At 48.8% G+C, this 17,115-nt stretch overlaps 1 protein-coding gene across 3 annotated transcripts in view; it reads right to left on the bottom strand.

Annotated features, from left to right (window-relative positions):
• Nucleotides 1–2,672: 2,672 nt before the first annotated feature.
• LOC109883576 (zinc finger FYVE domain-containing protein 9) overlaps nucleotides 2,673–17,115 on the bottom strand; it is a 49,985-nt gene continuing 35,542 nt past the window's right edge. For all 3 annotated transcript variants that reach the window (XM_031810899.1, XM_031810900.1, XM_031810898.1), the window contains exons 11-19: nucleotides 16,358–16,582; nucleotides 16,184–16,266; nucleotides 14,380–14,484; nucleotides 9,682–9,832; nucleotides 9,448–9,522; nucleotides 8,643–8,805; nucleotides 7,762–7,867; nucleotides 6,636–6,818; nucleotides 2,673–5,736 (exon numbers count right to left, since the gene is read on the bottom strand). In XM_031810899.1, the coding sequence (XP_031666759.1) occupies nucleotides 5,575–5,736; nucleotides 6,636–6,818; nucleotides 7,762–7,867; nucleotides 8,643–8,805; nucleotides 9,448–9,522; nucleotides 9,682–9,832; nucleotides 14,380–14,484; nucleotides 16,184–16,266; nucleotides 16,358–16,582 (1,253 nt within the window). In that variant the 3' untranslated portion in view covers nucleotides 2,673–5,574. The remainder of the gene's footprint in view (nucleotides 5,737–6,635; nucleotides 6,819–7,761; nucleotides 7,868–8,642; nucleotides 8,806–9,447; nucleotides 9,523–9,681; nucleotides 9,833–14,379; nucleotides 14,485–16,183; nucleotides 16,267–16,357; nucleotides 16,583–17,115) is intronic.

Here is a 17,115-nt window from a genome sequence, read left to right as displayed (position 1 = left end):
CCCCCCTCCGCTCCAATATGTCCCCCCCTCCGCTCCAATATGTTCCCCCCCCTCCGCTCCAATATGTCCCCCCCTCCGCTCCAATATGTCCCCCCTCCGCTCCAATATGTCCCCCCTCCGCTCCAATATGTTCCCCCCCTCCGCTCCAATATGTCCCCCCCCTCCCCCCGCTCCAATATGTCCCCCCCCTCCGCTCCAATATGTCCCCTCCCCTCCCCCCCTCCGCTCCAATATGTCCCTCCCCCCCCCCTCCGCTCCAATATGTTCCCCCCCCTCCGCTCCAATATGTCCCCCCCTCCGCTCCAATATGTTCCCCCCCTCCGCTCCAATATGTCCCCCCCTCCGCTCCAATATGTTCCCCCCCTCCGCCTCCAATATGTCCCCCCCTCCGCTCCAATATGTCCCCCCCCCCCTCCGCTCCAATATGTCCCCCCCCTCCGCTCCAATATGTCCCCCCCTCCCCTCCAATATGTCCCCCCCTCCGCTCCAATATGTCCCCCCCTCCGCTCCAATATGTTCCCCCCTCCGCTCCAATATGTCCCCCCCCTCCGCTCCAATATGCCCCCCTCCGCTCCAATATGTTCCCCCCCCTCCGCACCAATATGTCCCCCCTCCGCTCCAATATGTCCCCCCCCTCCGCTCCAATATGTCCCCCCCCCTCCGCTCCAATATGTCCCCCCCCTCCGCTCCAATATGTCCCCCCCCCCTCCGCTCCAATATGTTCCCCCCTCCGCTCCAATATGTCCCCCCCTCCGCTCCAATATGTCCCCCCCTCCGCTCCAATATGTCCCCCCCCTCCGCTCCAATATGTCCCCCCTCCGCTCCAATATGGCCCCCCCCTCCGCCTCCAAATATGTCCCCCCCCCCCTCCGCACAAATATGTCCCCCCCTCCGCTCCAATATGTCCCCCCCTCCCCTCCAATTATGTCCCCCCCTTCCTCACCAATATGTCCCCCCCTCCACTCCAATATGTCCCCCCCCCTCCGCTCCAATATGTTCCCCCCTCCGCTCCAATATGTCCCCCCTCCGCTCCAATATGTCCCCCCCCTCCCGCTCCAATATGTTCCCCCCCTCCGCTCAATATGTCCCCCCCTCGCTCCAATATGTCCCCCCCCTCCGCTCCAATATGTTCCCCCCCCCTCCGCCGTCCAATATGTCCCCCCCTCCGCTCCAATATGTCCCCCCCCCTCCGCTCCAATATGTCCCCCCCCTCCGCTCCAATATGTCCCCCCCCCTCCCGCTCCAATATGTCCCCCCCCCCCCTCCGCACCAATATGTTCCCCCCTCCGCTCCAATATGTCCCCCCCTCCGCTCCAATATGTCCCCCCCTCCGCTCCAATATGTCCCCCCCCTCCGCTCCAATATGTCCCCCCCCTCCGCTCCAATATGGCCCCCCCCTCCGCTCCAATATGTCCCCCCCCCCTCCGCACCAATATGTCCCCCCCTCCGCTCCAATATGTCCCCCCCTCCCCTCCCAAATATGTCCCCCCCTCCTCCAATATGTCCCCCCCTCCACTCCAATATGTTCCCCCCCTCCGCTCCAATATGTCCCCCCCCTCCGCTCCAATATGTCCCCCCCTCCGCTCCAATATGTCCCCCCCTCCGCTCCAAATATGTCCCCCCCCCTCCGCTCCAATATGTCCCCCCCCCCTCCGCTCCAATATGTCCCCCCCCTCCGCTCCAATATGTTCCCCCCTCCAATATGTCCCCCCTCCGCTCCAATATGTCCCCCCCTCCGCTCCAATATGTGCCCCCCTCCAATATGTCCCCCCCTCCGCTCCAATATGTTCCCCCCCCCTCCAATATGTCCCCCCCTCCGCTCCAATATGTCCCCCCCTCCCCCTCCAATATGTCCCCCCCCTCCGCTCCAATATGTCCCCCCCCTCCGCTCCAATATGTCCCCCCCTCTGCTCCAATATGTCCCCCCCTCCGCTCCAATATGTCCCCCCCTCCGCTCCAATATGTTCCCCCCTCCAATATGTCCCCCCCTCCGCTCCAATATGTCCCCCCCTCCGCTCCAATATGTCCCCCCTCCGCTCCAATATGTCCCCCCCCCTCCGCTCCAATATGTCCCCCCCCCCCCCTCCGCTCCAATATGTTCCCCCCCTCCGCTCCAATATGTTCCCCCCCCTCCGCTCCAATATGTCCCCCCCCCCTCCGCTCCAATATGTTCCCCCCCCTCCGCTCCAATATGTCCCCCCCCCCCTCCGCTCCAATATGTCCCCCCCTCCGCTCCAATATGTCCCCCCCCCTCCGCTCCAATATGTCCCCCCCCCCCTCCGCTCCAATATGTTCCCCCCCTCCGCTCCAATATGTTCCCCCCTCCGCTCCAATATGTTCCCCCCCTCCGCTCCAATATGTTCCCCCCCTCCTCCGCTCCAATATGTCCCCCCCTCCTCCGCTCCAATATGTCCCCCCCCTCCTCCGCTCCAATATGTCCCCCCCTCCTCCGCTCCAATATGTCACCCCCCCTCCTCCGCTCCAATATGTCACCCCCCCTCCTCCGCTCCAATATGTTCCCCCCCTCCTCCGCTCCAATATGTCCCCCCCTCCAATATGTTCATTTTGGTATATTGGCCCATTTATTCTAAAGAGATTTCAGTGTACAACTTATAGGTTCTAGTGTGACATCCCTGAATGTGTATTTGGGAGGGGAAAAAAAGGAAAGATGCTTTTAACTTTTATATACATTTGATATTTTATTATACTACAGTTTTATAGACTGGTTTAGACATTTGTAGTGAACAGTAAGATGTACAAGGTTTTTGGCTTTTCATACAGATGTATTTTTTGGGGATTGATGATGTCAAAATGTTAAAATTAAGAAGAATACAGGATTTTCTGAAAATCCAGCCATGTTCAAGGCTGATCCAATGGATGTTTTTGTGTTGGACTCAATCCACACGACGGCAGAATATTGTCTGCAAACAAGTTGGTTTGTTCTCGTCACCATTGCGAGCTTGTTGAGTTGGTTTCTGTATACATGCAGTAGAGAGTTCTGGTAGAAGTCGGTTTAATTCAATAACAAAATGATACCATCAAGAAAAACAAAACAATTACACATTCAGGTAATGCACACCTGAAGTAATGCCAAGGGAGGGAGGGGAGTCAAAGGGTGTGTTCACTAGTGTACACCGTAAGCAAACGGAAAATGATTGGTCATAACAAGAGAGTTTCTATTGGACCATTTTAGGTAGGTCCCGCGCCGTTTCCTAAGGTTCCAATACATCCATGGAAAATCTTGGGACCAAAAGAATCTTTAAAATGTTTCCTATTGAAGTTGCACTGACACACACAATGACAATGATCGTCCCCCTCTCCAGAAAACTGGGTACTGTTCATTAGGGCATGTTACAGAAAATAATTTTGCAAAAGACACCTCCAACGCCGTATTAAATTATCGCAAAACGTTTTGCAGTGGAAAATGAAAACAAGTGTTCCTCATTGGACAGGTAGTTCAGTTAGTCCCTTCCTGTCACAGTCTGTTTTCTTCCGTTTGGTGCCGAATGAACACGACCCAGGAGGAATGAAACCCTCCATCAATAACCATTTTAAATGTAATTTGTCCATAGCAGTTTGTTTATTCATTGTCCTCATTATACTACGTCCTCAATACGGTCTGCCAACCACATTTATTTTATCGTCACAATCAAATGACTATCTTTAATACATATGGTATGCAAACGTATACCTTAAATGATGTTTGTCATCTCCTGCAGATATTCATGCCGTGATTGTCTGAGTTTACAGATGAGACTTGTCTATCTAGCGTAGCACTGCTCGTTCATATCGTAGGCATATTGTTTTATACCAACAAAACCACAATGGTCATGTCTCACGTACTTAATAATATATTGATGTTTGTTTACACACAACTTCTGATACAAAATGTCAGCATGTCTATTGGGGGGGGGGGGGGGCTTGTTCTGCCAAATTTAAATCGACAAAAATCATATTGACAGATCAAAAATAAGACCTTACAGTTTCTCATCCTCAAGAACAGATCTACATTATTCATACAAATCTGTTTAGGTCCTTATTCACACAGCAGTGGGCAGTCCTGGGCTGGGCTGCTACAGGAGGATCTAGTGAGACTACTACAATTGTGCTGCCTAGAAAACATTCCAACAACACACCTAGAGCAAACAAACTGTAGTCGGTCCGCGTCAGGAAATAAAGAATCTGGTGATCATTGGATAAAGCTAAAAGAGGCCAGACTTAAGACCCGAGGAGAGTGCATCCTTCCTTCAATCATTCCTTAAACCCTTCCTTCCTCTGTGAAGAGTTGTGCCTGCAGGCACTGACACTGAGCACCGGGGTGCAAATGAAACCGCATCAACAGGAGGATGCTTCCTCTCTCTCTCCACTTATGAGTTTCTTTAATCTTCCTAGCTCACCGGACCGCGTGAAGTCCCTGTCAGCGGAGATCGATGCGCCGTTTCATCAGGCAGAGCTCTGGACACCTCTCCATCAGGTCCTCAGAGCACCCCATGCTACAACAAGGCCTTCAGAGAATACATTTCCCAGAGTGCAGTGCTTCTGCTTTGTCCTCTAGCTACCACAGTGGAACTGGAATGCTACTCAGACTTCCTGGATCATGTGATCTGGTCCAAGGACAGAGAAGAGATAGTGCATAGGTGGAGTGGAGGGACGCTAGCTAGCTGGTAGCTAAGCATCAGAGCTAACTGTCCGTCTGGTGAAGGGATAGCAACATTAGCTAACTGGTAGCTAACCAGCAGAGCTAGCTGTCCGTCTGGTGAAGGGATAGCAACATTAGCTAGCTGGTAGCCAACCAGCAGAGCTAGCTGTCCGTCTGGTGAAGGGATAGCAACATTAGCTAGCTGGTAGCCAACCAGCAGAGCTAGCGGTCTGTCTGGTGAAGGAATAGCAACATTAGCTAACTGGTAGCCAACCAGCAGAGCTAGCTGTCCGTCTGGTGAAGGGATAGCAACATTAGCTAGCTGGTATCTAACCAGCAGAGCTAGCGGTCTGTCTGGTGAAGGAATAGCAACATTAGCTAGCTGGTAGGTAACCAGCAGAGCTAGCTGTCCGTCTGGTGAAGGGATAGCAACATTAGCTAGCTGGTAGCCAACCAGCAGAGCTAGCTGTCCGTCTGGTGAAGGGATAGCAACATTAGCTAGCTGGTAGCCAACCAGCAGAGCTAGCTGTCCGTCTGGTGAAGGGATAGCAACATTAGCTAGCTGGTATCTAACCAGCAGAGCTAGCGGTCTGTCTGGTGAAGGAATAGCAACATTAGCTAGCTGGTAGCCAACCAGCAGAGCTAGCTGTCCGTCTGGTGAAGGGATAGCAACATTAGCTAGCTGGTAGCCAACCAGCAGAGCTAGCTGTCCGTCTGGTGAAGGGATAGCAACATTAGCTAGCTGGTAGCTAACCAGCAGAGCTAGCTGTCCGTCTGGTGAAGGGACAGTAACATTAGCTAGCTGCCCTACTCAGTTTTCAGCTCCTCTGAAGGGATGGGAGGCGAGGCAGAATGGGAGGGGGAAAAAAGAGGTGGTGGCAGAGAGAAAGGGAGAACCAGGAGACGGGAGGGGGGGGGTCCGTTGCATCCGTCTCCTAGGAGATAATCTCCAGGATGTAGAAAACCAGCTCCATGATGACAGGGCCCTCACTGAGTTGACATGCCCCGCTGTGGATGACAGGGATCAGGGTACTGTCCAGGTCGCTCAGGTAACGGGGGAGGAGAGGCTGGCCATTACTGCCCGCCAGGTAACCCACCTAGGAACAGGACAGAGACAGGTAGTTATGATTGACTCGATCAATCTTAAATGAATCATTTTTTAAATTGTCAGCGCACACCATAGTGAACATCTGTCAGAAGCTCAAACGGGACGGTCCCGTTAGTTCCCTTATATACTGACAAGTCATATTTGCATGATTTAGCTTATTCATCCATTCATAATTAATTCAAGTTTGTTTCATTCATCTGACAGACCAATGCCACACGAGGCTTCTTCTCTCCAAGCGGGAGACTTTGAAACTGAGATATCTTTCATTCTCAAAACAAGGTTTGGGCGTCCTGCCAAATTGCAGATACTGATAAGTGAGGATTCATTCGTTCAGTCACTTGCATGAACACAGAAATGGGTTATTAGAACAGCACATGAATAGAACACAGACATGGGTTATTAGAACAGCACATGAATAGAACACAGACATGTGTTATTAGAACAGCACATGAATAGAACACAGACATGGGTTATTAGAACAGCACATGAATAGAACACAGACATGGGTTATTAGAACAGCACATGAATAGAATGAATAGAACACAGAAATGTATTGAAAAAGAAAAATGTCCAATCAATCTATCCTGGGCGCACACACACACACACACACACACACACACACACACACACACACACACACACACACACACACACACACACACACACACACACACACAGAGGTTACTGTAGAACACAGCTACATTACTCTGTCACCTAGTCCAGAACCAAGTCATCACAAACAGCTTGTTGTTTCTTACCCTGGTTTAGAAGACAATTAACAGATGCTTTGGCTGCCCTGATTGGCAGAAATCGTTGTGCTCTGCTGTCACAAGGGACAGAGGGACTCTGGATTGTACCTTTGATATACAACAACAAAAAAACATCTACCTGCTCTGAGTCGAGGGTGACGCGTAGGCTCAGCTTGGCCATGCCATCCTCCTTCAACAGTTTCAGGTGAGGGCACAACGCCACACAGAACGCCCTCGCTACGTTCTCCGTCAAACGGCTGTGATCAGCAGGGTCACTCAGACCGTTGGGCTGAGCCTGGTCATCACTCTGGAGGTAGAACACCTGGAGAGAGAGAGCGAGAGGGGGAAATTAGACATCATTATTTCCAACACCAATCCATTCCTTTTAAATCCATGAAGGGGAATGAACCATCCCTTCAGAGGGGCTGAACCTCTGGGGAGAAGCCTCGCCTCCCATCCCATCCCTTCAGAGGGGCTGAACCTCTGGGGAGAAGCCTCGCCTCCCATCCCATCCCTTCAGAGGGGCTGAACCTCTGGGGAGAAGCCTCGCCTCCCATCCCATCCCTTCAGAGGGGCTGAACCTCTGGGGAGAAGCCTCGCCTCCCATCCCATCCCTTCAGAGGGGCTGAACCTCTGGGGAGAAGCCTCGCCTCCCATCCCATCCCTTCAGAGGGGCTGAACCTCTGGGGAGAAGCCTCGCCTCCCATCCCTTCAGAGGGGCTGAACCTCTGGGGAGAAGCCTTGCCTCCCATCCCTTCAGAGGGGCTGAACCTCTGGGGAGAAGCCTCGCCTCCCATCCCTTCAGAGGGGCTGAACCTCTGGGGAGAAGCCTCGCCTCCCATCCCTTCAGATGGGCTGAACCTCTGGGGAGAAGCCTCGCCTCCCATCCCTTCAGAGGGGCTGAACCTCTGGGGAGAAGCCTCGCCTCCCATCCCTTCAGAGGGGCTGAACCTCTGGGGAGAAGCCTCGCCTCCCATCCCTTCAGAGGGGCTGAACCTCTGGGGAGAAGCCTCGCCTCCCATCCCTTCAGAGGGGCTGAACCTCTGGGGAGAAGCCTCGCCTCCCATCCCTTCAGAGGGGCTGAACCTCTGGGGAGAAGCCTCGCCTCCCATCCCTTCAGAGGGGCTGAACCTCGGGGGAGAAGCCTCGCCTCCCATCCCTTCAGACGGGCTGAACCTCTGGGGAGAAGCCTCGCCTCCCATCCCTTCAGAGGGGCTGAACCTCGGGGGAGAAGGGTGAAGGGAGGATGACAACACATTACATACCTCTGTCCAGCGGATGACCTTCCCGTTGGCCTTGAACTCCGACCCTTGGAAGATCTTCACACTAGTGATGGACTCCATAGACTTCCCATCGATAGGACTGATCACCCTGTGTTGGGGGGGGGGGGGGGGGGGGGTATAGTTAACATTTACTGTCAGTCATAGATGGACACAAGAAAGGCAGAGAGTAAATAAAAATTGTCCAAATCGATCCCTAACCTCCAGCCACTCCTGAAGATTGAGACAGGATTGGATCTTTGTTAGAAATATAGCAAAATTACCATGTCACCCACCCAATCAGAAGACAAGATTAAGCTATTACTAAATGGTTTATATCTATCTAATCCCCTCAGATCTATAGGAGTGTCGGGGCTAGGGGTTGATATCTATCCAATCCCCTCAGATCTATAGGAGTGTTGGGGCTAGGGGTTGATATCTATCTAATCCCATCAGATCTATAGGAGTTTTGGGGCTAGGGGTTGATATCTATCTCATCCCATCAGATCTATAGGAGTGTCGGGGCTAGGGGTTGATATCTATCTAATCCCATCAGATCTATAGGAGTGTTGTGGAGTTGATTTGGAATTCAGAGAACACTCACCCCTTGTTGAAATTGTGATTGTCACCTACCCACTGTATGTGTTCCTTCTCTCTGCCTTTCCCTCCACTTCCTCCTTGCCTCTCCCTCCACTTCCTCCCTTCCTCTCCCTCCACTTCCTCCCTTCCTCCTGCCTCTCCCTCCCTTCTCCCCCTCCACTTCCTCCTGCCTCTCCCTCCCTTCTCCCCCTCCTGCCTCTCCCTCCCTTCTCCCCCTCCACTTCCTCCCTTCTTCTCCCCGCCTCTTCCTCCCTCCACTTCCTTCCTCCCTCCACCTCTCCCCTTACCCCTTGTTGAAGTTGATGTCATCTTCTATCCACTGTATGTGAACATGTTCCTGTCTGTCCTCCTGGTCGACCAGGCCACAGGTGATACTGAAGTCCTTCATGTCCCTCAGGGCTTGCCGTAGAGCGTCCATAGTCTCTCCTGTGATCTGCACCATCACACCGTCTACAGGGGAACAACAGGTATATCATATCCCCCCCCCCGTCTACAGGGGAACAACAGGTATATTCCCCCCCGCCCCCCTCGTCTACAGGGGAACAACAGGTATATCCCCCCCCCCCCTCGTCTACAGGGGAACAACAGGTATATCACCCCCCCCCCCCCCCTCGTCTACAGGGGAACAACAGGTATATCACCCCCCCCTCGTCTACAGGGGAACAACAGGTATATTCCCCCCCCCGTCTACAGGGGAAGGGGAACAACAGGTATATTCCCCCCCCCCCCCACCCGTCTACAGGGGAACAACAGGTATATCACCCCCCCGTCTACAGGGGAACAACAGGTATATTCCCCCCCCCCCTCCCCCCCGTCTACAGGGGAACAACAGGTGTATCACCCCCCCCCCCCCCCCACCCACCCGTCTACAGGGGAACAACAGGTATATCACCCCCCCCCCCCCCGTCTACAGCGGTACCACGGTGTAATTTAAACCCTGATGACAGTGGGTAATATAGGTGATAGGTAGACATTGGTGATACCTGTAAACCCAAACAACTAATGTAGCGTAACAGGTGGGTACATCCTATCAACAATATAACAGGTGGGTACATCCTATTAACAATATAACAGGTGGGTAAACGGGAGTACCTTCAACGATGCTGGTCTTGGCCAGGTGTCCTGCCTTGAGAGAACCACTGAACACGAAGAAGCAGGCGCCGGTCACTGGAAGAAAAACAACAAATACTGGTTTTAAAATCGCCATGACATTTCCATTTAAATCGTGAGCCATCTGAAGGGGCGGGATTCAACACTAACGCCACCTATGATTTTGTTAGTCCACTTCCCAGACTATGACTCCACGTTGTTGTGTGTCGACCCTACCTTTGCGTGGTTGATGGTGAATGCTGATGGCCTGTGTCTGGTAGTTTCCATCATCGTTCTGTACACACACCAGGTGGGAGTCGGCCCGCTCGTTGAAACACGCCCCCATGGCCAAGACGTGCTCATTGGACTTGTTCATAGCCTTCATTAGCTGCAGGGGACAGAGAATATGGTCGTGTCACCGAACGAACCCTGTCACTTGTTCATAACGAGGGTAGAAATAACATTTAATTCGTCTCTGTTGTAGCTGTGAGATAGAAAAAAACAGATTTCATTAAAACAATAGCATGCCCTGGAGTGTAGAGGTTTGGGGGAATGGGGTTGAGACCAAGACCCTCTAAACCAGATCAGTTCTGCCTGTTCAAACGTGGTTACAGTATGAACAGGACTCTAAATTAGATCAGATTTCTTTATTTATTTTTCTAGATGTAGATGTCCAAACAGACTTGCCAAAACTATAGTTTGTCAACAAGAAATTTGTGGAGAGGTTGAAAAAACGAGTTTTAATGACTCCAACCTAAGTGTATGTAAACTTCCGACTTCAACTGTATGTGATTGACATTTCTAAACTGTAATTCTGTAAGGAAGAAAACAAATGAGAATCTGGAGCGTTTTAGACAAGACTGTTAAAAGCGTTCGTACAAGCTGTTGTCAAACAGTCCACGTGTCATATCCCTGGGCTCCTTCATGTTAGAGTGTCATATCCCTGGGCTCCTTCATGCTAGAGCGTCATATCCCTGGGCTCCATGTTAGAGCGTCATATCCCTGGGCTCCTTCATGCTAGAGCGTCATATCCCTGGGCTCCTTCATGCTAGAGCGTCATATCCCTGGGCTCCATGTTAGAGCGTCATATCCCTGGGCTCCTTCATGTTAGAGTGTCATATCCCTGGGCTCCTTCATGCTAGAGCGTCATATCCCTGGGCTCCATGTTAGAGTGTCATATCCCTGGGCTCCTTCATGTTAGAGCGTCATATCCCTGGGCTCCATCATGTTAGAGCGTCATATCCCTGGGCTCCATGTTAGAGCGTCATATCCCTGGGTTCCTTCATGTTAGAGCGTCATATCCCTGGGTTCCTTCATGCTAGAGTGTCATATCCCTGGGTTCCTTCATGTTAGAGTGGCAGTAGCCACGCAGAGAAACTATACATTTAGTAACAACGGCTTACAGGGAATAACGAAACCTGTCTGTCTGTTAGGGTTCATATGAGACCTCTCATTAGATTTCGTCTGGTCTTAGACATTCAGACTAAAATATCGTTACGTCACTTTTGTCATTTGAATAACGATTTCGTCTAGTTATAGTCAAAATGACATAAACAGTGGGCCATTTTAGTCAACTAGACTCCCTTTCCTTTTAGGCACGTCACAATTACATGGTCTCATTAACCTATAGTAAACATACATCACTGATTACCTGGCCCCCACCGACAGAGCCCGGCCCCCACCGACAGAGCCTGGCCCCCACCGACAGAGCCCGGCCCCCACCGACAGAGCCCGGCCCCCACCGACAGAGCCTACCAACAGAGCCTACCAACAGATCCTACCAACAGAGCCTACCAACAGAGCCTACCAACAGAGCGTATATTCCTGATTAAACATCCTATTCTCTTCCCAACAGCAGAAATATGAAATCTTAAATTCAGCCTAGATAGATATTGAACATGACATACTAAACAGACACATACAAGTGCAGGCAGCGAGAAGCACAAATCACCAGATGGTGCTACTAAGTAGTATGGGGTTGCAGAATGAGTGTGAGAGACAAGTATGGGGTTGCAGAATGAGTGTGAGAGACAAGTATGGGGTTGCACCGCAGTCGCGTCGTTTCCATTGTTATCTACATTCTAGATGATGCAGCATATTGAAGTCCAGAAGTAGTACAGGAGATAATGACCGGTTCACCCAGTGATGTAGTGGAGTCACTAAACCTCCAGATAATGACCGTTTCACCCAGTGATGTAGTGGAGTCACTAAACCTCCAGATAATGACCGGTTCACCCATTGATGTAGTGGAGTCACTAAACCTCCAGATAATGACCGTTTCACCCAGTGATGTAGTGGAGTCACTAAACCTCCAGGTAATGACCGTTTCACCCAGTGATGTAGTGGAGTCACTAAACCTCCAGATAATGACCGTTTCACCCAGTGATGTAGTGGAGTCACTAAACCTCCAGATAATGACCGGTTCACCCAGTGATGTAGTGGAGTCACTAAACCTCCAGATAATGACCGTTTCACCCAGTGATGTAGTGGAGTCACTAAACCTCCAGATAATGACCGGTTCACCCAGTGATGTAGTGGAGTCACTAAACCTCCAGATAATGACCGTTTCACCCAGTGATGTAGTCAGTTTGGCCTAAAAACGATTATAACCCCCTCTATGGAACTTTCTGTCTGTAGCATCCGAACAGTTTGGGCTACACACTAATGTGACCCCTCTGTGGAATGGTGAGACTCTCACGAATACGTCGGTTGTTTTGCTCTAGGCCTCAAGACTCGTCTGAAGGTCCCCCGGGGACCAGGTAAACATTTTTATATATATATATATATGGAGACTGTTCAGTGGCAAAAAATACAAGTAGCTAAGTCTACCTCTTTTCCTCAGAGAAAACAGCTTGAGAGATTAATATAATAGCCATAATACCGGTGTTTTTCTTTCTATGGTGCATTGGTGGGTCACATTTTCCATTCATAAAGCATATCATGGGCCATTCTGGGGGAGGCAGGGTAGCCTAGTGGTTAGAGCGTTGGACTAGTAACCGGAAGGTTGCAAGTTCAAACCCCCGAGCTGACAAGGTACAAATCTGTCGTTCTGCCCCCTGAACAAGGCATCAGCTCTAGTCATAGAACTGTTTTGCAACTGAATGTAGTCACGGTAACATGATCAGTAGCCCACTGAATGTAGTCATGGTAACATATATGCAAACATTTGGTGATACAGAAAGGAATTTCAAATAATATAACTATTAACTCCTCCGTAGCCGACAGGGCAAGCGGCTCCTCCGTAGCCGACAGGGCAAGCGGCTCCTCCGTAGCCGACAGGGCAAGCGGCTCCTCCGTAGCCGACAGGGCAAGCGGCTCCTCCGTAGCCGACAGGGCAAGCGGCTCCTCCGTAGCCGACAGGGCAAGCGGCTCCTCCGTAGCCGACAGGGCAAGCGGCTCCTCCGTAGCCGACAGGGCAAGCGGCTCCTCCGTAGCCGACAGGGTAAGCGGCTAGTTAGCAATGGGGAAGCAAGAGAGTCGCCTGTGGCGATATGTATAATCGGAGGCGGAGCCTGTCTGCCCACACTTATCCCCCCACAGCTCACCAGCTGGTATAGACCGTGTGTACCAGGTGTGGCTCGTCCTTCCCACTGCTGAACAGGACTGCGCATCTCTGCTGCTAATATTAACCTCTAGTGACTCCCAAACCCGCATGCGGGAGCGTACTCATCGCCTGAAACTAATTAGCATAACGCAAAGGACATAAATATCCCTAGAAAATATTCCTATTCATGAAAATCACAAATGAAATATATTGAGACACAGCTTAGCCTTTTGTTAATCACCCTGTCATCTTAGATTTTCAAAATATGCTTTACAGCCAATGCTAGACAAGCATTTGTGTAAGTTTATCGATAGCATAGCATTATGCCTTGCTAGCAGCAGGCAACCTTGTCATCAGAAAAGCAATCAAATTAAATCGTTTACCTTTGATGAACTTCAGATGTTTTCACTCACGAGACTCCCAGATAGATAGCCAAAGTTCATTTTTTCCCAAAATATTATTTTTGAAGGCGAAACAGCTCCGTTTGTTCTTCACGTTTGGCTGAGAAATCGCCCGGTAATTGCGGTCACCACAACGCCGAAAAATATTCCAAATTAGCTCCATAATATTGACAGAAACATGGCAAACGTTGTTTAGAATCCATCCTCAAGGTGTTTTTCTAATATCTATTCGATAATATATCCGTCAGGACAATTCGTTTTTCACTAGGACCGATTGGAATAATGGCTACCTCTGTATTTTACGCGAGAATCTCTCTCGGAGCCACCATGTGACCACTTACGCAATGTGGCCGCTATTCTCCAACAGAAATGCGTAAAACTACGTCACAATGCTGTAGACACCTTGGGGAATACGTAGAAAGCATAAGCTCGTTGATGGTACATTCACAGCCGAATAGGGAGTCATTGGAACGCAGAGCTTTCAAAACCTGGGGCACTTCCGGATTTGGTTTTTCTCAGGCTTTCGCCTGCAACATCAGTTCTGTTATACTCACAGACAAGATCTTTACAGTTTTGGAAACGTTAGAGTGTTTTCTATCCAAAGCTGTCAATTATATGCATATTCTAGCATCTTTTCCTGACAAAATATCCCGTTTAAAATGGGAACATTTTTTTCCCAAAAATAAAAATCCTGCCCCCTAGCACCTTAATTGTATTCATTAGCAAAAAGCTCCCGCTCATGACAAAAACTCTTGTCCAGTCCACTTAGTCACAGAGAAGATGGTCTTCAGTCAATTGCCACTGAAAAATTAAAGTGTCCTATGAATATGACTCACTATTTTTGTTGATGAAATTAACACTGGTCTGTTGTCTCTGGTTGAGGAGCATGGCGACTAATGACTGGCTGGGAACATAACTGCAAAGGGGGTGGGGGGGGGGGTGATTGGCTAAGCCCCACTGGGAACTAATATGATTGGTTGAGAGCCTCACCTCGTTGTATCGGTTGCTGGGGATCTTGATGCAGGTCTTCTTCACCTCCATGTCCACCACCAGACCCTTCACCATGGACAACGTGTACTGGTAGTTACGGAAGTCCTGTAGATACATTATATTATATAGACCCTTCACTAGGGACAACGTGTGCTGGTAGTTACAGTAGTCCTGTAGGTACATTATATTATATAGCCCCTTCACCATGGACAACGTGTACTGGTAGTTACAGAAGTCCTGTAGATACATTATATTATATTATATAGACCCTTCACTAGGGACAACGTGTACTGGTAGTTACAGAAGTCCTGTAGGTATATTACATTATATAGACCCTTCACTAGGGACAACGTGTACTGGTAGTTACAGAAGTCCTGTAGATACATTATATTATATAGACCCTTCACTAGGGACAACGTGTACTGGTAGTTACAGAAGTCCTATAGATATATTATATAGACCCTTCACTAGGGACAACGTGTACTGGTAGTTACAGAAGTCCTATAGATATATTATATAGACCCTTCACTAGGGACAACGTGTACTGGTAGTTACAGAAGTCCTATAGATATATTATAATATTATATTATATAGACCCTTCACTAGGGACAACGTGTACTGGTAGTTACAGAAGTCCTATAGATATATTATAATATTATATTATATAGACCCTTCACTAGAGACGTGTACTGGTAGTTACGGAAGTCCTATAGATATATTATAATATTATATTATATAGACCCTTCACTAGAGACAACGTGTACTGGTAGTTACAGAAGTCCTATAGATATATTATAATATTATATAGACCCTTCACTAGAGACAACGTGTACTGGTAGTTACAGAAGTCCTATAGATATATTATAATATTATATTATATAGACCCTTCACTAGAGACAACGTGTACTGGTAGTTACAGAAGTCCTATAGATATATTATAATATTATATTATATAGACCCTTCACTAGAGACAACGTGTACTGGTAGTTACAGAAGTCCTATAGATATATTATATAGACCCTTCACTAGGGACAACGTGTACTGGTAGTTACAGAAGTCCTATAGATATATTATAATATTATATAGACCCTTCACTAGAGACAACGTGTACTGGTAGTTACAGAAGTCCTATAGATATATTATAATATTATATAGACCCTTCACTAGAGACAACGTGTACTGGTAGTTACAGAAGTCCTATAGATATATTATAATATTATATAGACCCTTCACTAGGGACAACGTGTACTGGTAGTTACAGAAGTCCTATAGATATATTATAATATTATATAGACCCTTCACTAGAGACAACGTGTACTGGTAGTTACAGAAGTCCTATAGATATATTATAATATTATATAGACCCTTCACTAGAGACAACGTGTACTGGTAGTTACAGAAGTCCTATAGATATATTATAATATTATATAGACCCTTCACTAGAGACAACGTGTACTGGTAGTTACGGAAGTCCTATAGATATATTATAATATTATATTATATAGACCCTTCACTAGAGACAACGTGTACTGGTAGTTACAGAAGTCCTATAGATATATTATAATATTATATTATATAGACCCTTCACTAGAGACAACGTGTACTGGTAGTTACAGAAGTCCTATAGATATATTATAATATTATATTATATAGACCCTTCACTAGAGACAACGTGTACTGGTAGTTACAGAAGTGCTGCTCGTCAACACAAGACATTGAGGCAAAAAAAATAACAAAAAATATATAAAATCAGAAATTAAACAAATCACTTAATCATTCAAAAGAAAAAAAGATAAGTTCTTACTGCTAGCAGGTTCATGATGGTGTGGCCGGTCTCTCCGAAGAGGGGTTTTCTAAACCGCACACTGAACAGAGGGCAGGGGTAGACTGAAAACATAATGTAAATTACATCAATCTCTCTCTTTGAAACAAGCCAAAAAATTATCCAGCCAAAAGAAAGCAATGCCTCTGTACTCACATCTGTACTCTGCACCCAGCCGGAACATGAGTCGGAGGGGGAACACCTTGGCCCAGGGGGTCTCCCACTTCTGCAGCAACACCCCAAACAGGTAGGGGGGGTTGGGGAGCATCAGGTCCTGGAGGGACTGGAAAGACGGGGAGACGTAGAGGAACCCTCCATGCTCCCTGCTTCCCAGGAAACTCTGGGTGAAGAACGAATGGCCCAGGTGGGTCAGGACATTACCTGGAGAGAGGAGAGAGAAACACGTTACCTGGATGGAAGACGGGGATGGGGGAGAGGAACGAGAGGCCCAGGTGGGTCAGAATGTTACCTAGAGAGGGGGAGAGGGGACGAGGGAGGAGAGGCCCAGGTGGGTCAGAACATTACCTAAAGAGGGGGGAGAGGGGACGAGGGAGGAGAGGAACAAGAGGCCCAGGTGGGTCAGAACATTACCTGGCTCCAGGCCCAGTAGACCAAAGGTAGTCCCATAACATCAAAGATCCACCACCAAATTTTAGATGGGGTTCTTTTATGAATATGCATCTTTCTTAAGACCCCCAACCCACCGCTGGTGGGCGTGACCAAACAAACTCTATTTACATGTCATCTGAGATGATGCCGTTGACCTTAACAAGGCCCCAGGACCAGTAGACCAAAGAACTCTATTTACAGACAATCCAACACATTTGGATGACATGAAAGTTGGCTAAACGGCATTGGCACTTGGATTGGAACCAGTGCTATGGTCAGATGACACTTCAGGCTGAGGAGTAAGT

This window comes from Oncorhynchus kisutch, linkage group LG30, assembly GCF_002021735.2.
Source record: "Oncorhynchus kisutch isolate 150728-3 linkage group LG30, Okis_V2, whole genome shotgun sequence".
In the NCBI taxonomy this organism is placed as follows: domain Eukaryota; kingdom Metazoa; phylum Chordata; class Actinopteri; order Salmoniformes; family Salmonidae; genus Oncorhynchus; species Oncorhynchus kisutch.
The sequence above is the reverse complement of the archived record's forward strand: the minus strand, read 5'-3'. Positions and strand labels throughout refer to the sequence as shown.